Below are 25954 nucleotides of genomic sequence, written 5' to 3'. Positions count from 1 at the left end.
TTTAAGTTTTGGAAACAGATAAAAATCGGGTGCGGCCAAGTCGGGGCTGTAGGGGGGGATGGTCGGTGACAAGTGAACCCACGGTACCTCAACGCACCGGAATGTAGCAGGTGTCGCAGCGTGTGTGGTCCAGCATTGTCATGCTGAAGGAGAAGTGCTACTTGTGTTGACGAGCGCTTCAGATTCAAAACTCGATTACAACATGCTGTTTCTTATATACTGACATAGTTACTTTATACACCGCCGTGTTATACATTACAATTTGGAGCCATAAATATGTATACATTAACAATGAAGATTTGGAATGTTAATAACGTTTGTTTTGTTTGTACTGTTCTTGGGGTGCAGTCGTTTTCAAACCACGATATTTCGACAGTGTTTCTTGCCGTCATCTTCAGGTGATACCTGCAGACTGAGCGTCTCTGCTGAATATCCTCCCCTTTATACTCAGATCGCTCCCCACTCCTTCCCCTGCGTCATGCCGCACACGGCGATGCGCGGAGTGGTGGTGGGGAGGGGCGGGCTGCTGGCTGCTGGATGCGAACTGTGGACCATCAGATATCCTGCGGCCTTCGTCGGGCGTGGAATGTCGCTTTGGGTGGACGTTGTTGCCCTGGGGTGACCCCTGTCACCAGTGGTAGCAAACTTGTTTATGTAGGACTTCGAACAGAAGGCACTGGAAACTGCAGCATTGAAGCCTATGTGCTTTTACAGATATGTTGATGACACATTTGTGATATGGCTGCATGGAAGAGAAAAACTTCAAGAGTTTCTCCAACATCTGAATTCTCTGCATCCTAAAATCAAATTCACCATGGAGGTGGAAGAGAATGGTTAACTTCCTTTTCTGGACGTTCTAGTCAAGCGCAAAGCGGAAAGCACTTGGGGACACACTGTATACAGGAAAGAAACCCACACTGGTCTGTATCTCCACGCTACCAGCTGCCATCATCCTTCACAGCCTGAGGGTGTACTGCGAACACTGGTTCACAGGGCCTGCGCAATATCGGATGAGGAAAGCCTACAAGGAGAACTTAACCACCTTAAGGACGTTTTCAAGAAGAACGGATATATCGAGAGTCAAATTCGATGTGCTTCCACGCAAAATGCACAAGCCCAGCAGAGAGAGAACGAAGAGGACGAGAAGACAATGGCGTACCTGCCTTATGCCGGCAAAGTACCCAACAAAATCGGCAGAATTCTGGCTCGGTGTAACATCAAATGTGTCTTCCGCTCACCTACGAAAACGCGTGCCCTGCTAGGTACAGTAAAAGATGACCTGGGGCTTCGCAAACCGGGTGTTTACCGTATTCCGTGTAAATGTGGTAAGGCTTACATCGGGCAAACTGTACCGACAATCGAAGAAAGATGCAAGGAACGCGGAAGGCACTCTGAACTGAAGCAGCCTCCAAAATCTGCGGTTGCGGAGCATTACATGGATACTGGAGATACTATGGAGTACGCGAAAACGGAAGTTTTACGGCAGGCCTCGTCTTTTTTGGGACTGTGTTCTGAAGGAGGCGATTGACCTACGTGTAGCCGATGGGCTGATCAACAGAGACGCCGGGTTCAACCTCAGCAAAGCCTGGGACCCAGCACTCAGCCAACTAAAAGCACAGCGCCGACCCAAATCGACTTCCGCGCCCGACGAAGGCCACAGGACATCTGATGGTCCACAGTTCGCATCCAGCAGCCAGCAGCCCGCTCCTCCCCACCACCACTCCACGCAGCGCCGCGTGCGGCATGACGTGGGAGATGGGGTGGGGAGTGATCAGAGTATAAAGGGGAGTTGATTCGCCGGGTAATCCTAAGATCACACAACGTTTGTTTTACTTAAAAACTGTAACGGTTCTCATAGCACGTTCTCTTAGATGCTTCACACACTAGTAATGGGTACTGTTTTTACATAATTTGCATCGAAGTGTATACATTATGTCTGCAAAAGGAATTTTTTGGCGTGAAAGTTGAACGAAACCGCGCGCCGAGCAAAATATTGGGAGCTGAAAGTGTTCGATGAATTAGTTCAAGAAAAGATTCGATTAGTACACGAATTTTTGTCCAATGAATATTTCCTTAAAAGATGCACCAGTATCAATACGCCATATGCCAACTTCAGTGCGTGCATTTGGAAACTTGTACCGAAACATTCCACCGTAGGGCAAAAGCTGTTGACATAGCAGCATATATAACTGCAGCTATATTCAGCGAAGCGTATTCGCTTATGCTTAAAACCACAAACGTTTTAGGAATCTCATAGGGACGGAGTGTAAAAACTTCGCGGAGTTCTCTGAGGAAACGCGCGGCGGTCGCGGAGCAAGGAATGCCTCACTTTCTTAAAATAGCTCGGACTGAAACGAATACAGCACCAAATTCAGTATCAGAGCATGTTTGAGGAAGAAGATGAATCTATGGTCTTGGTATTGCAGATTCACCGTGATTTTTGAAACAACTTTTCTTTGTTACTCTTAAATTTAAACGCGTTTTTCTGGAAACAACATTTTTGACACAAAGCATTCTAGAGCCCCAACAGATTAATCGATTCATTTCACTTCTTTAATTAAAGATAATTAAATTTAGGAGTTATGGCGTGAGCGTTTTCTATTCGAATCTTAAATATTTTTTAAACATTTTAATTTAAAAAAAAAAAACATGCCAAGAAACTTGTGTGTTTATCAAACAGCTAGAATCCCATCGTGATGGCCCCACAGATTCTTTCTAATGTAGGGAGTTTCTTTTTTTTAGGTTTCAAAAATAGCCTCGAGTCTATACAATGATTCTCGTGAACCAGGCTGTTCAACTGTCACTTCTAATTCGTTATAAGATAAAAAAAAAATTATACAAGGATGCATGTATGATGATTTCGATAAAAATAAAGCTTGTATAAAAAACGAATTCTAAACTTCACCCAACATCTCCTTAATGCTGACGTATATAAAGTTGTGCAGTTCTAGAAACGTATGGGATAAATGGAATATTCACGGTTCAAGGAATTAATGGCTCATAGCTAGAGGGAGTCAAGTCACACAAACATTTGGGGAAAGAGTTGTTGTACTTTAACTCATTGTTAAGATTTTCAGATTCGGATGCATTTGGTGAATATATTTGTAATTAAGATGCAAATAAAATGGTTAATTATTTGTACACTTTAGCAGAATATTTATTCTTTAATAAAGTACGAGCTACCCAGCATTATTATGTCATCAAACATCGACGCGTAGAAACACACACAACAGAGTTCATACTAATTTATCTGTTTCCAGTTCTGTACTGAAGAGGAACACAAACATCCCGTTTCAAATCCTAATCAGCTTGGTAGTCCAAACATTTAGAATGTTCAAACATTTAGAATTTACTAACTCGTGTTTATGTGTTTGGCTTATCTTTAATGGTATTCCATTGGTTGTTATGAACTGCACTTTACAACTGAACTAGCATACATCACCCACACCGTGCTAGAGTGTCACTCGGAAGGTAAATATGGCTCGCCGACACATAGCGTTTTATTAACTACCGTGAACACAGTCTCTCTTGGACTGACAATGTGTGTAAATTAATAACATGTCAAGACAGGTAGCAGAGTCAATTTATGTACTTCGTTTTTTCTTCAGCACACAGTAACCTGCACTCTGCATTTCACCTCATTGCAGACCTCACTGATGATGATATCACGGCGCAGGCGCTCATATTTTTCATCGCCGGCTTCGACACCGTGTCGACACTGCTGACGTTCTGCAGCTACCTGCTGGCCACGCATGAGGACGTGCAGCAGCGGCTACAGAGGGAGGTGGACGAGCTGATGGAGAAGAGCGGAGGGCAGCCCAGCTACGAGCAGGTCCTGGGCTGCCAGTACCTCGACATGGTGCTCTCTGGTGGGTCCCACATCAGTGGAGTTAATGTAGATTGCAGCACAAGGTGTTTTATTGTCATTCGTCTAAGTGATGGAACCGTTTTCACCACTGTAAGCTGTCAGTTTCATTACTTTAATGCACCATGGATATAAAGTATTTTATTTGCCAGATTTCCCCCTAAGGCCAGTTTCAAAAGTCTGCAAAGTAATACCAAAGACACATTAGTGAACAACATTAAGTATACATATTACAATTGTTATTTATATTATTTAAATGATATTGTGTGTGTGTGTGTGTTTATGTGTCCCATTTAACAATTTTTTTCGTGTCGTGGGGACAGGCATGCACCCATACATTTTTTTTATCCATGTTTCTTGGCGTCAAGTAGGGATGAGTGTTTATTTTATTTATTTCTTGAACATTTGAAGTTAACTTATCAGGAACTTTGTGTTGGTGCGTAAGACACCTCCAGCTAATGAAGTAGCTCATATTTTCGCTGTACTAATGATCGAGAACTTTATAACGGTGCTATGGGAATGAGCACTGTCTGACCTAATATTCGTCTATGAAACATTGAGACTCTCAACTGGTCTACTTTATTATGTAATTTCGTCGACCGCTTCCTGATCGCTTCATTTATTTTGTCCATATATAGCTATTTATTCACATGAAGTGCTGAGTGCTATTGACAGGGGATTTCAGATCGATTCCGTATTTCTGGATTTCCAGAAGGCATTTGACACTGTACGACACAAGCGGCTCATAGTGAAATTGCGTGCTTATGGAATATCATCTCAGTTATGTGACTGGATCTGTGATTTCCTGTCAGAGAGGTCACAGTTCGTAATAATTGACAGAAAGTCATCGAGTAAAACAGAAGTGATTTCTGGCGTTCCCCAAGGTAGTGTTATAGGCCCTTCGCTGTTCCTTATCTATATAAGCGATTTGGGAGACAATCTGAGCAGCCATCTTTGGTTGATTGCAGATGACGCTGTCGTTTATCGACTAATAAAGTCATCAGAAGATCAAAACAAATTGCAAAACGATTTAGAAGAAATATCGGAATGGTGCGAAAAGTGGCAGTTGACGTTAAATAACGAAAAGTGTGAGGTCATCCATAAGAGTGCTAAAAGGAACTCGTTAAACTTCGGTTACACGATAAATCAGTCTAATCTAAGAGCCGTAAATTCAAGTAAATACCTAGGTATTACAACTGCAAACAACTTAAATTGGAAGGAACACATAGAAAATGTTGTGGGGGAGGCTAACCAAAGACTGTGTTTTATTGGCAGGTCACATAGAAAATGTAACAGACCTACTAAGGAGACTGCCTACACTACGCTTGTCCATCCTCTTTTAGAATACTGCTGTGCGGTATGGGATCCTTACCAGATAGGACTGACGGAGTACATAGAAAAAGTTCAAAGAAATGCAGCACCTTTTGTATTATTGCGAAATATGGGAGAGACTGTCACAGAAATGATACAGGATTTGAGATGGACATCATTAAAAGAAAGGCGTTTTTCGTTGCGACGAAATCTTCTCACGAATCTCCAATCACCAACTTTCTCCTCCGAATGCGAAAATATTTGATTGACACCGACATCACCAAGTTAAAATAAGGAAAATCAGAGTTCGTATGGAAAGATATAGGTGTTCATTCTTTCCACACGGTAAACGAGATTGGAATAATAGAGAATTGTGAAGGTGGTTCGATGAACCCTCTGCCAAGCACTTAAATGTGATTTCCAGAGTATCCATGTAGATGTAGCTGTAGATGTAGATGAGCTCATTACATAGATCAACTCTTCTGGTGTAATGGCTGGCACCCACCTGGGAGTACAAATGGGTGGGGTACTTTATACTGACTTCTCATTTCGTTACCATGCGTCCTGTCCACACCACGTACCTGATATCCTGCGTTGGTCGTATTGTCCTGCTCCACACTGCTGTTGGATTGCCTGAAATTATCTATCAAAATATGCAAGTGGGTTTAGGGGAACCACTCAATGTTAAAACAGAACACTGTCCTATGTCTGGTATGAACATCTATATTCTGAGACGATACGGAAACCACAGGTTGCACTGTTTACACTCTAAATCGTAAATGTTTATCCCAATCAACAATCTTGATGATTAACAGTCCAAAATACCATTCGGACAAATGTATACTTAACCGACATGACATGGGTGATTGTTGATGACGTGGAAGCCCAATGATTGAACGACAGTGTTTACGCTCGTCACACATACAGATACCTGGTTATAGTCCTCCTTGTCACTAGTAATGATATAACACTGTTCGTAAAATTAATTTTTCACTTGTCAGTTCTCACTTGTACGAACGTGTGCATAACCATCGTGGCGCGGCTAATTGTTGATAATGCGGAAACGCGATAGTAGAATGCATGTCCTCACGCTCGCTACAAGACACTCGCACTTGTTTGTACTCTTTTGTGGTAACTAATTTTTGCTGATTCACTTTAGTTCATTCTGAGAGACCGAACATGGCACAGGTGATTGATACTGTACGGTACGACACGCAACGAGAGGACACACAAATACGTTATCAGCAGCACTGCTCATTTTAAATTACTTCTTGACGCACATTCCTCTGAATCATTTACTTATTTTATCACTTTACTGTAGTAACACTTGTAGCAACACTTTAACTTCCATAATAACAATGCATTCAGAGCTACACACTACACAACATATCAGTTCCGTGTCCCACTCTCGACTCGACAGACGTGGCTGCCCGCATGTTTTCGAATTGTCGAAGAGAATATCGAAATATAGATAATTCTCTACTGCAGGCGGTTAAAGAGATGGTGTGTGTGTGTGTGTGTGTGTGTGTGTGTGTGTGTGGTGGGGGGTGTATACTGTCCCATCCCACAGTTATATACCACTGCCACATTATAGACCAGACATGAGTTACACATAATCATGGAAACATAAAGAACAGTTGTCAAATACGCAAAATTTTACATAATAAAAGAACCCTACCTACAGTGCAACCTGTATAGCAAAACACAGTTACAACAGAGTGGGTAAACAAGGAGCTAATACAATAAGACACAAAATATTAAGTCCCTGAAACAGAAACTTTTGCAAATACAATAGGTTAGATATGACAGATAGGTGACTGAAAGAAAAATAAAAAATTTAGTAGAAAAACACATGCATTCACTGCTACTCTTGGTAGACAATATCACTGGTGACACTATTAGGCAAACACTGAAGAATCTCCATCAGCACTAGGCTGTCAAAATCCAGGGAAAAGAAAAAATTATTATTTCACTACTCACAACACTGCGTCACAAGGGAGCGTTCTTTGCAATGAAAGGGGTGGGGAGTGACTGTAGCGTCGATGCTGTGCCAGCCAGCAGAAGTGGAGTACAGTCGTCAGCTCGTCTCTCTCGCCTCGTGGTAATCCGTTCATTGTCATACATGAAACAGTTTAATGGTGCTCTGAGTGTTGCCCTAGCAATGCCTATTCGACTTAGCCTTAGTCTGTTACTACTACAGTGGACATTACGATGTTCTATATGACATAATAAACACACAGGCTATTAAGAAGAAAAAAATATATGGATGTCCTTTAAGTTAAATTTAGTTAGTAAGTGAATGGTACAAAAAGTAGTAGCAATCATTAAGCATGAGTAGTAAGAAACTATTAATGAAAAACTTTAGGATAGCACAACCTATGTACACTAGACACTAGTAATCACTCAAACCATCTCACTTTGTGGGCAAGAAGAAATGTAATACATATAATCTAGATTACACAGATAGAAGGTGAAAAGAAAGAAAAAAATTGCATATGGCTGTAACACATCCTATTTAAATCTCACTCGATTCGAGTGTCCTCATGAAACCTCATAATAATCAGAAATTAATGTCTGTACTTAAGGACAACAGCAGCTGACATGTGTACAGATTCAGACACATCACAATGTATCACTGTCATTAATCTTGCTCACTATAGTTTAATGTTTTCCACTTGGTGTTTGCCCTTGTGACATGAGGTATGCTGTTGATTACACCCTAAAAATATGTTATATACGCTTTCCACTTGCTATGTTTCCAATTTCACACCTGGTCATCCGATGCATCGTGCCTTGCGTTCTGATATCCGTAGCCGCCATGGATGCCTCTGTGACCACCATGCCCACAGAAACCACCGTTATGTCTCCTGTCATTATAATTATTCCAATGTCGTCCACTATGTCTATTGTCATGGTTTGAATGGGTATTTATATTGGTTTCATTGTTCCCTGATACTCTTCTATCATCTTTTCCTCTTCCTGTTCCTTGTGATTCATACAATGGGTTTAATTGTCCTGAGACTAATTTCATTGTCTCTAAGTCATCTTTAGGGATAGCTAGCAACTTATCCTGAACTCCAGTTGGTAGCTTACTTATGGTTAGAGACACTATTGCTTCTGTCGTCACTGGTTCGCCTAAATACAAGTTCCTCTCATAATTATCTTGAAAGAATTTCTGGTCACGCCCTCTCTCAAACTTTCTATCCTGGTAAAGATTGTTATGTACTTCATTTTGCTTCCGTCTCCACCAATATTGTTTCAAAAACTCCTTTTCAAATTCAGCACAGGTTGTACACTTATGTCCTATTCTCATGCCCAAGGTAAGAGCTTCACCATCCATTCTTGCTGCAACGAAGCGTACCTTTCTTTGCTCGACCCATAATTGAGGTAACATGCCCTTAAATTGATCTAAGAAATCTTTAGGATGCCACTCCTATGTGGTTCAAAGTTCTTAAAATTCCCTATGCCAAGGAGGACCTCATCATTTTGTATACCAATTAAGCTACCACCAGAAATGCTTGCATCACATAATAGTGATTTCACTTCAGTCTTCACCTGCTGACCGACCTGTTCTTTGGTCTTTCCTATCTCACTGTACACCTCTTCTACTCACCATGCGTAAGCATCCTGGTTTAGCGCAACAGCTGATATCCTGTGTTTACAGTGTTTCACTTCCTCATATAGTTGTTCAAAATGCTCAACGTAACTCTAAACCGAATTTTAGTAATTTCTTCATTCACTTGTTTAACATCTGACTCTACCTTTTCAAAACGTTTAGTATTGCCTGCAACATTCTCCTCTACCGGAACAGTAAGTTCATCTATCCTGTGATGACTTGACTCATCCAGTTTCCTTTGAGCCTCATTAGTCTCGTCGATCTTTTTACTGAGTCTTTCGTTTATGTGCTCTACCAATCGCTTAATATCTTCCTTTAATTGTTTCTTTTCTTGAAATAATAACTTCTGGTTGTCTACTGATCGCCTAATATCTTCCTTTTGGCACATAATATCTTCCCTCTGATGGATAATATCTTCCCTCTGGCGCTTAATGTCTTCCTCTATTTGTTTGTTACAATTCAATAATATTTTGAGCATGTCAACGATAGACAGGTCAGGCCAAAGTATACAATCATCTCGTTTGGGCGTCTCCATGGTTGGTGACGACACTGCATTAGGACTTCCCATCTCTGCTAATAAACTACTGTCACCTATACCGGAATCCTTCGACTTTTCACTACTACTTGCTTCTGTTTTCGTCTCCACCTGATTACTTTCACCTAAAGAGATTGCCTTCACATTCCTGTCTACTGCAGTTGCACCAAGCTCATTACTTGCCATATTGAACCACTGTAAAGTCACCCAAGGAAAAAATAAACAGATCGCAGTAACTCTCGTAGCATAGAATCGATAGCAATATCCACAAGCAAACTACAACACCGTACACATTCAACGCTGTAATTCGTGCTCAGAAGCACACATAAGAAACAAGATCACGTAAAAGAAAAAAAAAAAAAGAATTAAATATAAGCTAGTGTAAATGTAGTTCTGCAATTGTATTAACTGTTATTAAAAATTAGACCACTAAGGAAGCAGGGTCTGACAGTGACATTTACTTTACAATACGGTCGGCAAGTAAGCAATGTCTCGTAATTTTGGTTATAAAAATAGAATTTAAAATTGTCACTGTTTGTAATTACGTAATTATAGAATGCAATCTGCACTGCCAGTTAATTACTCTCGTTGCTTGAGTTGCGTGAGGTGACGTTGTGATGCGCGACTTACTTTGCGTTGTCTGCTGGCTCCGAAGTCGCGGCTGTTGCGTAGCGCCGACTCAGTTGACGCCGTCGGCTGTCAGCACTGCAGCCTCTCTGCGAAGCGTGCTAATATTTGCTGCATCGCTCCTTGGCGCCGCTCACGTCGTATACGGTGATGGCTGCCAAAAAGTTTTCACTTTTGCCCATAGCTGCCACTAGCGTCGTCTTCCGCAATGGCTGCCAAATAACTGTTCCCTTTCGCACATAGATGCCGCTAGCGCCGTCAAAAGTGCACCACCGTGGAGTATGTTTACTTCATAGCACTAGTTCTTTGCTCCGTCATGGATCGGAAGAGTATATACACTGTGTCACAAGTTCTTTGACGTACAAATCCTAGAGCTCGCGTAACGTCACTCAATAATATAAACTAACAATCAGAGTTTGTACATAAATGGTTGGCTCTCCTAATAAATTATACGGCACTTCTTATCCGAAAATTGCAAGTCGTGAATACACGATGCCATGTAACACGCCCGAGAGTACGAATGGGTGGGGGTGGGGGGGGTACCTTATACTGACTTCACGTTTCGTGACCGTGCGCCCTGTCAACACCACGTACCTGATAATCCCGCGGCGGTCGTATTGTTCTGCTCCACAGTGCTGCTGGCTTGCCTGAAATTATTTATTGAAATATGCAAGCGGGTTTAGGGGAGCCACTCAACGTTAAAACACAACACCGTCCTATGTCTGGTATGAACATCTATATTCTGAGACGATATGGAAACCACAGGTTGCACTGATTACACTCTAAATCGTAAATGTTTATCCCAATTAACAATCTTGATGATTAACAGTCCAAAATACCATTCGGACGAGCGTACGCGTAACCGACACGACGCGGATGATAGTTGATGATGCGGAAGTCGAATGATCGAACGACAGTTCTTACACTTGTCACACATAGAGATGTCTGGTAATAGTCCTCTTTCTCACTAGTAATGATGTAACACTGTTCGTAAAGTTAATTTTTCACTTCTCAGTTCTCAGTTGCACGAGCGTGCGCGTAACCGTCGCGGCGCGGCTGATTGTTGATAAGGCGGAAACGCGATGATCGAGCGCACGTCCTCACGCTCGCTACAAGACACTCGCACTTGTTTGTGCTCTTTTGTGGTAACTAAATTTTGCTGGTTCGCTTCAGTTCATTCTGAGAGACCGAACACGGCGCGGATGATTGATACTGTACGGTACGACACGCAACGAGAGGATACACAAATACGTTATCAGCAGCACTGCTCATTTTAAATTACTTCTTGACGCACATTCCTCTGAATCATTTACTTATTTTATCACTTTACTGTAGTAACACCTGTAGCAACACTTCAGCTTCCACACTAACAATGCATCTCACATGCAGAGCTACACACTACACAACATAACAGTTCCATGTCCTGCGCTCGACTCGACAGACGTGGCTGCCCCCAAAGATACTCCACAACTAAGCCAGCGATATGACAATACGATTACACAGCATCCATCGAAGTATCATATTTTGTTCTAGATGAAGGCGATTGATCTGTGTTTAGCTAGCCATACCCTAAACAGTGCTACCGTACAGAATTTTTAAAAAGGCTGTAGCTTATACATTCGTAATTTGACTGTGGTGCTTAGGTCTGAGCTTTTCAAAAAGGAGAAAGTTTCTTATCCATTCCAATGGCTTTGTCTCTAGCCATACCCCAAACACAGCTGCCGTACAGCATTTTTGAAAGGACTGTTGCTTTATACAGTCGTAATTTGGCTGTGGTGCTTAGGTCTGAGCTTTTAAAAAAGTAGAAGAGTTTTCTATCCATTCTAATGACTTTGTTTCTAAAATATTTTATATGCATAAGGAGGAAGAATTGTTTGTGTAGGGTAGCCCCTAAGTAGGTCGCCTTAGTACCCCGTGAAATGTCTTGTCCATTCAGTCTCAGTGCAACAGGCATCTGCGGGTGTTTTTTACTGAAGTAAACGGCAGTCGTCTTGGTCGAGTTTAACTGTACTTTGTTGATCTTGCACCCTGTCGCTGTAGCGTCGAGTTGTTGGAAATTTGTAAATTTGTGGTAAGGTCTTATGGGACCAAACTGCTGAGGTCATAGGTCCCTAAGCTTACACACTACTTAATGTAACTTACGCTAAGGACGACACACACATCCATACCGTGCCGCTACCCCACGCGGCTCGAGTTATTCTAGCAGTCATCTGATATTGACCCGAATGTGTCTTCTGCTGGTAAAGCAGGCCGTATCCTGAGCAAACTGTGCTATTTGCACTCCAAAGGCTGTTGGTATCTCGTTGACGTAATTAATGAATAATAGGAGTGAGAGAACCGATTCTTGGGGTAGGCCCGCTCTTGCCGGGTGGCAGTCAGATGGTTGGCCTCGGATTGTTAAGATCATTTTTCTGACTTCCAGCTAATTGGCAATGAGTTTGCTGTAACACGTTGGTACTGGCGTTTGTTGTTCCAGTTTCCGGTTCAGGTGTTCTCTCCAAACCGTGTCCTATGATTCTCCTATGTCTAGAAAATTGTAGCGGAGGCACTGGTTGTGTTAAGGTTCTTTGTAACATGTTCTGCTAGTCGTAATAATTGCAGCTCCACCGACAGTTTCCCTTGGAAACTGTATTGTTCTGCCCCAACTGTAGCATCAGGCACTAGACATTCAAGGAAACGGGTGTAGATAACGCTTTACAAGGTTTTACTCATCCCGCTGAACAGATGCTAACAGGTCTGTAATTTTAGCTATTGTTACATCCAGCCCTGGCTTTGGGTTAGGCAACCGCTGTAAATTCCGTTTAACAGAACTAGAAGTTATCTTAGCAACTTCCTGAAGTGGAGGTTGCTTATTCTGTCAGTGCCTGGTGCCTTACTCGCGTGGAGTTTCTTCCTACCTCTGTTGGTGCAGGGAGGCTTGGTTGCGATGTATCGTCTTCTGTCATAGTCCGCTTCACAAGTTGCTTGGTGGTATATTCGTACCCTTTCTGGGCTACGTTTAATGGTTCCCTGAGTAATGTTGTCTGCTGTTCGAAGGATGTTCCAAATGTTTCCGCTTTGGTCAGTGGGTCTGCGGATAGTACCTGCGGGCGTTTGGATAGGTTTCACAGGAGTTGAGTCGGTTCGTATAATTTTAACTCGTTTCCATTCATTTTTCGTCTGGAGTAGGAAGGTGAACATCTTGTCTTCCCACAGAGGACAATTTACGCGCCTTCCGTATTTTTCGTGTTATACAATCCACCGCATAGTCGATCTGGTCCGTTGCCTGGACCTCCAGTGTTGTTTCTGAGGTGTCTTTTAAATTGTGCCCAGTTATTTTCTTGGTGTATTCTTCGGGACTGTGGGTGGTTTATCCTCGGAAGTGTTGCCAGAAGCCGGCCGAGGTGGCCGAGCGGTTGTAGGCGCTACAGTCTGGAAACGCGCAACCGCTACGGTCGCAGGTTCGAATCCTGCCTCGGGCGTGGATGTGTGTGATGTCCTTAGGTTAGTTAGGTTTAAGTAGTTCTAAGTTCGAGGGGACTGATGACCTCCGAAGTTAAGTCCCATAGTGCTGAGAGCCATTTGAACCATTTTTTTTTTTTTTTTTTTTTTTTTTTTTTTTTTTTTTTTTTGCCAGAACAGGGTCGTGGTTCCACGATAAATCGTTTGTAGTTACCAGCTGAGGGTCGATTCCGAGTTCTTCAGTGATAACAATATCTAATACATCTGGATGATGGTGGGTATGGCGTGGAGTATGAGTTGGTTCGAGTGGGCCTCAAATCATCAAGTCTAATTCTGTTCTAGGCGAATATGTTCGAGGGCCTGTCGGGTTGTTTACTCTTGAGAGCCAAGTGCTTGGCGTTCCAGTCACCTCCAATGTATGTCATTCCATGTGGTGCCAAGAAGTTTCTTATGTTCTGTTTGATTAATTGGGGTGCTGGTCGGAGGTATATCACAACTAGATCGATGTCTCCTAGGTCAGTCCAAATGGTACTGCTCCAGTTTTCGCAGTTGTGGTGGGTCCACTTCTCGATGGGTTATGGCGCGGTGGAGGCAGATAGCTGTGCCGCCACCTCATCGTAGTTGTCCATCTCTACGATGGCTCTGAACACTATAGGACTTAACATCTGAAGTCATTAGTCCCCTATAACTTAGAACTACTTAAACCTAACTAACCTGATGACATCACACACAGCCATCCCGAGGCAGGATTCGAACCTGCGACCCTAGCGGTCGTGCGGTTCCAGACTGTAGCGCCTAGAACCGCTCCGCCACTCCGGCCGGCTTGAAGCTTACAGCTTTCAGTCAGTCGGAGGTAGGTATCGAACAGAAGAACAATACCAGTTTTATATAGTGTAATAAAATCCTGTAATGTAATGAAATCCTGTAATTAATTCTTTTTGTGGTGAACACCTGTTGCCTTCGATATACAGATTCGAAGGTCCTGTGTTTGTGTGTCCATGATGTTATCCTGACTCTTCGATTTGCTCTAGGGTTTCTACCAAGATAGCTATTTTTGACAGCTTGTCTTTTGCTGCCAGCGTTCGTTTCCCATGGAGGATCAGTTTGTGTAGAAAATTCTGACTGCTTAGAAGTTTTAAGACCGTAGTAATTTCGTTAAGTGCTGTATCTGAGTCTTTATCTCGAAGCATCCGTGTTGGTTTGTTGTTCTCCTTGAAGTGTTGAAGTAAACGTACGTTCTCCACTTGCTTCTCTCGTTGTTGGAATCGGGTTTCAGTGCGTGTTTCGGTGGGTTGGTGGTGGCGGTAGTTGAGCTCCCGACCTTGTCTTGTCGGGTATCACCGGTTTGACGATGTTAGCTGTGGGTTGAAACTCAATGCATAGTTTTGCGGTATTAGACGTAGTTACTCGGAACTTTTTCAGAGCTTTCTAGAACTCGTTACATCCTTTCCAAGAAGCTTTATGTTGGCCCTAGCAGTCAGCAAATTTAGGGGTGTGTCAGGCGCTTGGTTGCATTCGGCGCTTGGGCGCAAATCTCCACATTTAACACACCTTGCAGCTAACCAGCAGTAACTGGCTCTTTCAGTCCAGGGTTGGCAGCGCTTACACTGCGAAGGTTCATTTCGTGATCGATAATCTTTCACTGGCACTTTTGTCGAAAGTACATAGCGTACTAAGTAAATGGTATAAGACCTTCCTCTATGCGGTAGTGTCACAGCATCTACGGGTGGTGGGTGGAGTTTACCGGGCTTCTAGCGTTTGAACTGGTGCACGTCATTAATAGTGAAACCACGGGGCTGCTGCAAGTATTGTGGAACTGGCTTTTCTGTGACTGACATTGGTAGACCCTTAACTGCCACCTTTAGGCCCCTGATCTTGATATCTTGATACGCATGGAACGGTAATTGTTGTTCCCGGAAAAGAGAAGACACCTTCTGATAGTTCTCAAATGTATCGACGTGAAATTTCACTCCATCTCCTGTATAAGTTGCTCTTAAGCTTCCACTAAATAGTGCCTTTAGTTCTCTGCATACTTTTACGTTATTTTAGCAATTAAAAATTGCAATGGGCGGGGCATTTTGCAGTTTCGCAGCCGTCAGTAGGCGCGGCGCCTCGGCAGTTGCAGACTCCTGCGGTGGATCTTCAGTGTAAGTATCATATCTATTGGCAATTTACAATTGGTGCTGGGTGGTTTGCTTCGAGGTTTGCATTGTCTTCCGTCGGATAGCCTTCTACTTTAGTACAGGTTCGAAACCCTCATCATCATGAGATTCCGTAAGGTGATCTGTTGTCTTCCTGGTGCCTTTGCCAGTTGTGACTACAATGACGGCAGAGGTATCTGACGACGTTGAAACTTCAGAAATGCATCGGGGTCTTCAAATATTTGTCGTTGAATAGACTGTACTTCCTCCAGTACTTGCTGACGTTGACGTCTCTGTTCTGCATCTTTCTCCTCCTGGTGTTTCATTTTGGTGTCTGGAGTGGACCTCGCCTTTAAGCTTTGTTTGTTATTGTCGTTCAGTGCTTGCTGTATATTGTGACTCAGTGTTGCGTCCACCTCTGCGTCCGGGGCGGGGGCCATGTCGTTCAGATCGGGAACCTATAAACCTGCCGTCACCCGCACACATGTCTGCAGCTCGTTGTCTACTGGGTAGTGTTGCTGCCTCTGGATCAAGGGGTCCCGGGTTCGATTCGTGAACGGGTTGGTGATTTTCTCTGCCAGGGAGCTGGATGTTTGTGTTGTCCGTATCATTTCATCATCATCATTCGTGACAGTGGTTAGAATGGATTGTGTAAAAATTGAGCTGTGTAAAAATTGGGACTTGGTACGAGTGTCGATGGCCGCGCAGTTGAGCGCCACACAAACCAGACATCATCGTCGTCACACATCCGTGAATTTGTTCGTGAAAAACAGGACCATTGCGTAGGTACTTCCGCGAACACGTCCGCGTGCACACAAAAACACGATAACTGACTTACGACGTACGCTTCGGTAAGAACACTTCGATAAACAATCGAAAACTTTGAGGACGCATACACATGTTATAATGTTGCAAATATAGTCTTGCCCATACGAATGGGTTCACAAGTACAATTTCCACAGCACGTTGTGTAGGCAAAAACCTTACTAATGGCTACCTTAACAGTTCTTGCACATTTGATTAATAACGTACTGCATTCTATTCTGCACTCATACACACACGTAACTGTTAGAAATAGCGGGAAACATGCATAAACTAAAAAGTACGCTATGACCTATCATGTTAGAGAGACGAAGTCATCACCAAAGGAGGCTGCTGTCATGTGATCGCAGCGTTGTGCGCACGTCGTTAATTCTGATTAAACTTATTATGCACTCATGTTCAGAAGAAAAAAACAGAACAACCTGAACGACTAGAGATGGAACGTTCATGTTCACAGGACATGTACGTTAGTGTGGTCTGCAGAAATGATTATCATTTCAGCCATCTTGGTTCAGCAAGTGTCCTGTTGGCTAGCAGACACAGCGCCCGTCATTGGCCCTGGTAGCTTGTTCCACGCGTGATGGCACGGACGCGTATCAGACGCGAAGGCGTCCTGTGGTTCAGCCATTCTTGGTGCATTCTCCTAGTTCCAAAGTTCATCTGTGGTGATTGGGACTAGGCCACAGCAGTGCACCCATCGTCTCTCCATACCGCACACAGTTTCGATTTGGGACTGGTCTGGTCGTCTGGCAGATCAGGGCAAAAGGCTGACAACCTGTGACACCAAGAAGGCACTTGTTCGTGCAGCAACGTGTCGTCGTGCATTGTCTTGTTGAAAAATGGCGTCTGGGGCGTTGTGCAGAAAGGGAGTGGCTACGTGTCGCAGGATGTCCTTCACGTAAGCCACACTGGTCACAGTGTCCTGAACCCGCACCAGCGGTGACTTGCGGCTGTACTCAATAGCACCCCTCACCACGGGGCTTGGTGTGGCGCTGTACGCCTTGCGCAAATGCTCCCCCAGTCTGCGGCGAAACAAAATGCGGCCATCATTGTCATACAAACAGAATATGGAAATGTCCGGAAACGCTACCCGATGCCAGTCCTTTTCCCAGTGACGTCGCTCCATGCACCATTGCCATCCAGCATTCGTCAAAGGGAGGCGCAGAAGTGGGCGACGGACTGTCAGTCCTGATAGTGTGAGACGTGTTACACTGTTCCACAGTTGCGCCACAGCCGAGGACGGCGCAGATCTGCCCTGCAGTGCTATTCGGATGAGGTGTCGATCCACTCGGGGGTTGGTCTGGATGGTGCGATCTGACCCATCTAGTAGGGTTCTACGGTCTTCCGTGAACTACTTTGTACACACCCGTTGCACTGCCCAAACTCTTCGTCCAGCACGAGTAGGAATTTCCTGGAGAGAGGCATCACTTTCTCTCCTGCCAATAGTGTGCCCTCTTTCAAACTCACTGATTTGACGGTACGGTTCGCGCATACTTCTGCGAGGCATCCTGCACGTCTGCTCAGTCACACTGATCAACTACCTTCGGTTTATAGTGACAACCAGAGCCGCAGGCACATTTTACCGCAGATGGCGTTGCGCCGCGATATCGATGTTGACCTTGAATCCGCAGGCCGACATGGTTCAAATGCTAATCATTTTGGCAGAACATACTAACGTACATGTGCTGTGAATATGAACGTACTATCTCCAGTGTACAATGGACTTTGACAGTACTTACAACTGTGGTGTCACCGCCAGACACCACACTTGCTAGGTGGTAGCCTTTAAATCGGCCGCGGTCCGTTAGTATACGTCGGACCCGCGTGTCGCCACTATCAGTGATTGCAGACCGAGCGCCACCACACAGCAGGTCTAGCGACACTTCCTAGCACTCGCTCCAGTTGCACAGCCGACTTTGCTAGCGATGGTTCACTGACAAATTACGCTCTCATTTGCCGAGACGATAGTTAGCATAGCCTTCAGCTACGTCATTTGCTACGACCAAGCAAGGCGACATTACCAGTTACTATTGATGCTGTAAAACATGTACCGTCAAGAGCGATGTTCACCAATTATGGATTAAAGTTAAGTATACCAGAAGATACGTACGTTTGTTACTAGTCTCATTTCCGTGTCCTGTTCCAGACCTCACGCCAGCCTGCGTGAGCTTAAACGCGTGCCTTTCGGCTTCCCCATAGTGGGTGGGCTGTCTCGCCAATCCACAACAACAACCACTGTAGATACAATGAAACTTTCGTTATGGCTGTAATGATGCTACATTGTCTCATCCCAGCTTTAAAAGAAAAATGGCCTCAGTTTTATTAGTCATTGCTGAAAAAAGTCTCTGTGCCTGTTGTCACTGCACAGTACATAAAGTGGCACAATATAAATTACCCTTGCCACTACAGTAAAACATCCCTACATAAGATTATCCCTGTGGCGCATACTGTCCACTACAGTGGACAACTGTTAATGGTCGCTTCTTTGCATTTTCAATCAGATCTGAGGCTGAAAATGCACACAGTTCACTAGAGTGGGCACTCCCTGCTGGTGTTGTGTCCTGCATGCATTTGCAGCCTCATGGCTCGTTGAAACCGCCAGACAATTGACCATTAAAAGTTGTCCACTGCAGTGAAATTCATGCACCACAGGGTTATAGTCATACGTCATACCTATCTGCGAACTTTTAAAATTGTTTACAGTACCATTAAAATTGTTTACAATTGCGTTAAATACTAAAGTAATCTACATTCGTTGTTACTGCAGAAAAATAAGTGTCATTCTGGTAATATTTTTTTCTGAAGTGGCAACACGCTTTCGTTTTTCTAAAATGTTATATTAAAATTAATCATTTTCGTCAGTAGTAAAATTTCAAAAGCGCTTCTATGCACTATTTTTTTAAAGCGAACTCGTGAGATCACTTTAGAGAAAAATATTACCAGAATGACACTGATTTTCATACAGTAACAACGAATGTAAATAATTTGTGAAAGTCCATTACGGAGAAAGTTTAAAAAGAATTGACTTGCGCGTAACGCTGTGATCACATGGCAGCATCTCCCTCTGGCGATACCTTTATCTCAGCAAAATGCCAGCTCTTACCCATGCTCTTTGGTTGAAGCGTGCTTCCCACAATATGTGACAGTTAAGCGTACGTATGACTACCGAAAAGTGCACGGTGTGCTGTTACATGAATGTACAAGAACTGGTAAATTACCTGTTGGGATTTTTGCCTGCACGATGTATTGTAAAATTTGTGCTTGTAAGCACATTCATATGTGGAAGACTACGTATGTTGTTCACTAACGTGTCTTACCTGTTTATTGTACTTGTATTAACTATTTGTTGTACATTTGGTGTCGTACTGCAGACATCTGGAAGTGGCCTAACCCCGAAACTGATCAGTAATGTAATTTATATGCTTGGTATTTTAAGGGAATAAAACTGACAGCTTGCGATGGATAGACGATAAACTGAACGAGAGGGAATTTTGTCATTATTCGTTCAAATTCACCTGTCTTTCTGTGGAATTTATGCCATCCCCCAATTAATCTTTTAATTTTGCTATAATGATAATATTCTTTTCTATCACCTGAAACAATAAGTATGTACACTTTTTAAATGGATCAGTACACCATTGTAACGGCATTTGAGAGCTCTTAAGTGAGCGAGTGCTTTGACACAACGCTTATTAATGTTGGTATTGAAACTATTCGCAAAAAGAGAAAACTGCCAAATGTGCTGAAACTGAGAGGCAAGGCGTCTAGAATGTGCCATTTTAGTGCAAATACCACCAAACTGGCTGACATACATTGGTTCTTCATTACGTATCCCTTTTTTTCTTTTTTTTTTTTTTTTTTGAGTCATAAATATGCTTTGATGCGGCCCGCCACCATATCCTTTCCTGTGCCAACCTCTACATCACAGACTAGCACTTGGAAGCTACGTCCCCAAGTATTTGCTGGATGTATTCCAATCTCTGTATTCCTGTACAGTTGTTGCCCTCTACAGCTCCCTCTAGTACCATGGAAGTCATTCCATGATGTCTTAACTGATGTCCTATCACCCTGTCCCTTCTCCTTATCAGTGTTTTCACATATTCCTTTCCTCTCCGAGTCTGCACCAACCTCCTCATTCCTTACCTTATAAGTCCACCTAATTTTCAACATTCGTCTGTAGCACCCAATCTCAGATTCTTCGATTCTGTTCTGTTGCGCTTTTCCCACAGTCCATGTTTCTCTACCATAAAATGCTGTCCTCCAAACGTAGATTCCCAGAAATTTCTTCCTCAAATTAAGGCCTATTTTTGATACCAGTAGACTTTTTTTTTCAGGAATGCCCTTTTTGCGAGTGCTAGTCTGCTTTGGATATCCTCCTTGCTCCGTCCGTCATTGGTTATTTTGCTGCATAGGTAGTAGAATTCCGTAATTTTATCTACTTCGAGACCATCTACCCTGATGTTAAGCTTTTAGCTATTCATATTTCTGCTACTTCTCATTAGTTTTGTCGTTCTTCGATTTACTCCTAATCAGTATTCTGTAGGGCTATTTGCTAGAGTGATTGGAGCAATTCTCTAGTGCTGCTGTAATAGCGAAAGTATCATCTCTCCATCCGGCACTTTTTGACGGAAGTGGGTAAAGCTACTGTCTTGTGGTTGATCATTGGCAACTACCTCTCCCGTGCTTCACAGGCAGAGGAAAGAGTCTGGATTTTCGCACTAGTTTTTGAACTTTGCACCAGTAGGAAGAGGGAGGTAGACTGCGCTCCTATTCTGTGCACCCGTGTTCTGTGTTGGAGATCTTGGATTGTGATGTCATAATTAGGCTGCATCAGTATTCCATAGATGATATGCAAATTGAATTTATATAAATAATGAACGTATTATTATAATGTCCTCTGCAATACAATGTAATTAGCATTTTAATTTACTGCCAAAATTCAATTTACCGCAATAATTTGAATTTCCCGCCATTTTTGCTGTGTGGGAGGAGGGGAAGTCATTTCCCAGAGGAGTGATGGTGGGGAAGGTAACTCGTGCCGGCTGGGGAAAACCCATAACGTCATCAGAGGACTAACTGATCCATTTGTTAATTTACATAATTTAAATGAGATAAAAAGTGGCACAGAAACACCTTTACTCTAGTACTGGAATACAGTAAAGCGAATAAAATCTTCTCCGTTTCCGATTCTAATAAAATTCTCGAGCTTTCGATGTTCATCCACGCCGCCATCGCCATGAGTAAAACCATTGGCTGCAGGGTTTGGGCCACTATCACCGATCCCCACATTCCGGGGCTGGCATAGTTTTCTGTTTATGTAGCCACGATTGCAGCGTCTGTAACCAGTCAGAGAAGGCCGAAACGAGGCGCGCACGATGAAGACTGCTTGACGCTTGCAGGGAGGTGGGCGCTGCTGCAGTTTCAGATGTGGCGCCAGGCTCCCGCTCCAGCTGACGTCACGCCGCCCTGTGGTGTGCCGGAGCTGGGGTGAGCGACCTGCCCGACCAGCTTCCAGGCAGGCGTCGCTCCAGCCCTCTCCCACTAGTGCCAGAGGACGCTGTCGTGGCTGTAGAAGTGGAAAAACAGCGCCAGCGGTTTTACTCCTGGAGACGATGGCGGAAATTTCCATCAAAAAATCGAGCATTTTATTCAAACTGATGCGGCTTCAAAGTCGACAAAATTTCATTGAGTCATGCCGGTACGAAAGACTCTGAGGACAATAAAGTGCTACAGACTCCTACATATAGTTCTCAAGGGATCTCGGGTACAAGATTAAACTAATTACGACGTGCACTGGAGCAGTGACCCTTTCATTCTCCTTGTGCTCCATTTCCGAATGTGTTGTTGTTGTGGTCTTCAGTCCTGAGACTGGTTTGATGCAGCTCTCCATGCTACCCTATCCTGTGCAAGATTCTTCATCTCCCAGTACCTACTGCAACCTACATCCTTCTGCATCTGCTTAGTGTATTCATATCTTGGTCTCCCTCTGCGATTTTTACCCTCCACGCTGCCCTCCAATGCTAAATTTGTGATCCCTTGATGCCTCAGAACATGTCCTACCAACCGGTCCCTTCTTCTAGTCAAGTTGTGCCACAAACTCCTCTTCTCCCCAATTGTATTCAATACCTCCTCATTAGTTAATGTAACTGGAAGAAAACCCAGTGCATGGTACCATGGAAAGTATCCCGTACCATACGCCTCACAGTGGTGTATAAAAAAATTGATGTAGATTAGATGCATTCGATTCGCCGTGGCGCCAGAACCACCCTCCATCCAACCCACCAGCCGTCTTCAGTTCGGCTGCTCACGGGCGCGTACTTTCACTGACGCCGCCGCTGCCCGTGTCCTCAGAGACCCTCCGCATGTACACGCCGCTGGCCTCCCTGGAACGCACGTGCGTGCGCCCCTACAGGCTGCCGGCCACAGGGGGCTGCCCGGGCCTTGGACTGCGACCCGGCGACGGCGTCTGGATGCCGGTGCTCGGCATCCACTACGACCCCGAGTACTTCCCAGACCCGGAACGTTTCGACCCGGAGCGCTTCAGCCCGGAGAGGAAGCACCTCATCAAGTCGTTCACCTACTTCCCCTTCGGGTCTGGACCTCGCATTTGCATTGGTAAGCATCATCGTAACGTCTCACATCTTTTAAAACTTCGAAAGTTTAGCTACCCAAACTGAACAACATATTTCTTATACTACACTCCTGGAAATTGAAATAAGAACACCGTGAATTCATTGTCCCAGGAAGGGAAACTTTATTGACACATTCCTGGGGTCAGATACATCACATGATTACACTGACAGAACCACAGGCACATAGACACAGGCAACAGAGCATGCACAATGTCGGCACTAGTACAGTGTATATCCACCTTTCGCAGCAAAGCAGGCTGCTATTCTCCCATGGAGACGATCGTAGAGATGCTGGATGTAGTCCTGTGGAACGGCTTGCCATGCCATTTCCACCTGGCGCCTCAGTTGGACCAGCGTTCGTGCTGGACGTGCAGACCGCGTGAGACAACGCTTCATCCAGTCCCAAACATGCTCAATGGGGGACAGATCCGGAGATCTAGCTGGCCAGGGTAGTTGACTTACACCTTCTAGAGCACGTTGGGTGGCACGGGATACATGCGGACGTGCATTGTCCTGTTGGAACAGCAAGTTCCCTTGCCGGTCTAGGAATGGTAGAACGATGGGTTCGATGACGGTTTGGATGTACCGTGCACTATTCAGTGTCCCCTCGACGATTACCAGTGGTGTACGGCCAGTGTAGGAGATCGCTCCCCACACCATGATGCCGGGTGTTGGCCCTGTGTGCCTCGGTCGTATGCAGTCCTGATTGTGGCGCTCACCTGCACGGCGCCAAACACGCATACGACCATCATTGGCACCAAGGCAGAAGCGACTCTCATCGCTGAAGACGACACGTCTCCATTCGTCCCTCCATTCACGCCTGTCGCGACACCACTGGAGGCGGGCTGCACGATGTTGGGGCGTGAGCGGAAGACGGCCTAACGGTGTGCGGGACCGTAGCCCAGCTTCATGGAGACGGTTGCGAATGGTCCTCGCCGATACCCCAGGAGCAACAGGGTCCCTAATTTGCTGGGAAGTGGCGGTGCGGTCCCCTACGGCACTGCGTAGGATCCTACGGTCTTGGCGTGCATCCGTGCGTCGCTGCGGTCCGGTCCCAGGTCGACGGGCACGTGCACCTTCCGCCGACCACTGGCGACAACATCGATGTACCGTGGAGACCTCACGCCCCACGTGTTGAGCATTTCGGCGGTACGTCCACCCGGCCTCCCGCATGCCCACTATACGCCCTCGCTCAAAGTCCGTCAACTGCACATACGGTTCACGTCCACGCTGTCGCGGCATGCTACCAGTGTTAAAGACTGCGATGGAGCTCCGTATGCCACTGCAAAGTGGCTGACACTGACGGCGGCGGTGCACAAATGCTGCGCAGCTAGCGCCATTCGACGGCCAACACCGCGGTTCCTGGTCTGTCCGCTGTGCCGTGCGTGTGATCATTGCTTGTACAGCCCTCTCGCAGTGTCCGGAGCAAGTATGGTGGGTCTGACACACCGGTGTCAATGTGTTCTTTTTTCCATTTCCAGGAGTGTATATTGTTTCGTGTTAATACGATGTATTTAAGAAATTCTTTCACAGATTTACTAAACATACTGTTTGTGAAAACGCAACATCAGCAGAATACATATGACTGAAATGAACGGTTCACCACACATTAGTCAGAGGAAAATTCAGACATGATTAGAATTCTCGAAGTGTATTTGTTCTCTCAAAGATCAGTATGGTGTAAGGCCTCTGCTTACTACAGTCAGAACCTCTAAGAGCTGTGGCGAGGAATCGGCCTGGAGGTAAGCCTTGGGAACTCTATTTATGTTGAAATCCATAGGACTCCCATGCGCAGCGGCCATTGGATACACAAATTGAAGAATGCAGTGGTCAGTCGTGAATAACCTGAATTTATTGCAGATCGATCTCGACTGTAGAATAGCCATCTTCAGTGCTAGAGGAACAACAAGAAGTAAGATACAAGCATACACAGGGCACTGTAACGCAGTAAAAATACCAGCGAGGAAAATATGTCCGTACGTCACTAAACGTGGTCACATCAAACTTGTGCTTCAACACAACAACTCACTTATTTAACACATAGTCACCCACATAAGCATACTGACAAAAAGAAGCAGACAATCTTACAGAATACCAGCATGAATTGAAGTTATTGTTTACAGGCTACTGAAAAACCACAGGTTTGGTCACCTCGATGAAGAGGCCTCTCTATGAGGGCACATAGTCAAGCTAAAGTTTATTTTTGTAAAGGTATCAAGACAGATACATCTCATTAGTTCCAAATTGGTACACATAGATGGAGCACATATTGCTAATATTAGAAGCTACCAAATAATTTATGAAAAGCAAATTAACAGTGTTAACCCGAATCCCCCCCCCCAAATTCCCCCATGACCTTGCCGTTGGTGGGGAGGCTTACGTGCCTCAGCGATACAGATAGCCGTACCGTAGGTGCAACTACAACGGAGGGGTATCTGTTGAGAGGCCAGACAAACGTGTGGTTCCTGAAGAGGGGCAGCAGCCTTTTCAGTAGTTGCAGGGGCAACAGTCTGGACGATTACCTCATCTGGCCCTGTAACACTAGCCGAAACGGCCTTGCTGTGCTGGTACTGCGAACGGCTGAAAGCAAGGGGAAATAACAGCCCTAATTTTTCCCGAGGGCATGCAGCTTTACTGTATGCCTAAATGATAATGCCGTTCTCCTGGGTAAAATATTCCGGAGGTAAAATAGTCCCCCATTCGGATCTCCGGGCGGGGACTACTGAAGATGGTTCAAATGGTTCAAATGGCTCTGAGCACTGTGGCACTTAACATTTGAGGTCATCAGTGCCCTAGAACTTAGAAGTACTTAAACCTAACTAACCTAAGGACATCACACACATCCATGCCCGAGGCAGGATTCGAACCTGCAACCGTAGCGGTCGCGCGGTTCCAGACTGAAGCGCCTAGAACCGCTCGGCCACATTGGTCGGTGTTCAATAAGTCACGGCTGCAAAATACTAA

At 44.6% G+C, this 25954-nt stretch overlaps 1 protein-coding gene across 1 annotated transcript in view; it reads left to right on the top strand.

Moving 5' to 3' along the window:
• Nucleotides 1-25954, top strand: part of LOC124794839 (cytochrome P450 9e2-like) — a 51643-nt gene that overhangs the window by 4948 nt on the left and 20741 nt on the right. Inside the window, exons 2-3 of the mRNA XM_047258504.1 lie at nucleotides 3609-3869; nucleotides 22593-22973. Coding sequence (XP_047114460.1) covers nucleotides 3609-3869; nucleotides 22593-22973 — 642 coding nt within the window. The remainder of the gene's footprint in view (nucleotides 1-3608; nucleotides 3870-22592; nucleotides 22974-25954) is intronic.

This window comes from Schistocerca piceifrons, chromosome 4, assembly GCF_021461385.2.
Source record: "Schistocerca piceifrons isolate TAMUIC-IGC-003096 chromosome 4, iqSchPice1.1, whole genome shotgun sequence".
In the NCBI taxonomy this organism is placed as follows: domain Eukaryota; kingdom Metazoa; phylum Arthropoda; class Insecta; order Orthoptera; family Acrididae; genus Schistocerca; species Schistocerca piceifrons.
This window is presented reverse-complemented; position numbering and strand designations above follow the sequence as displayed.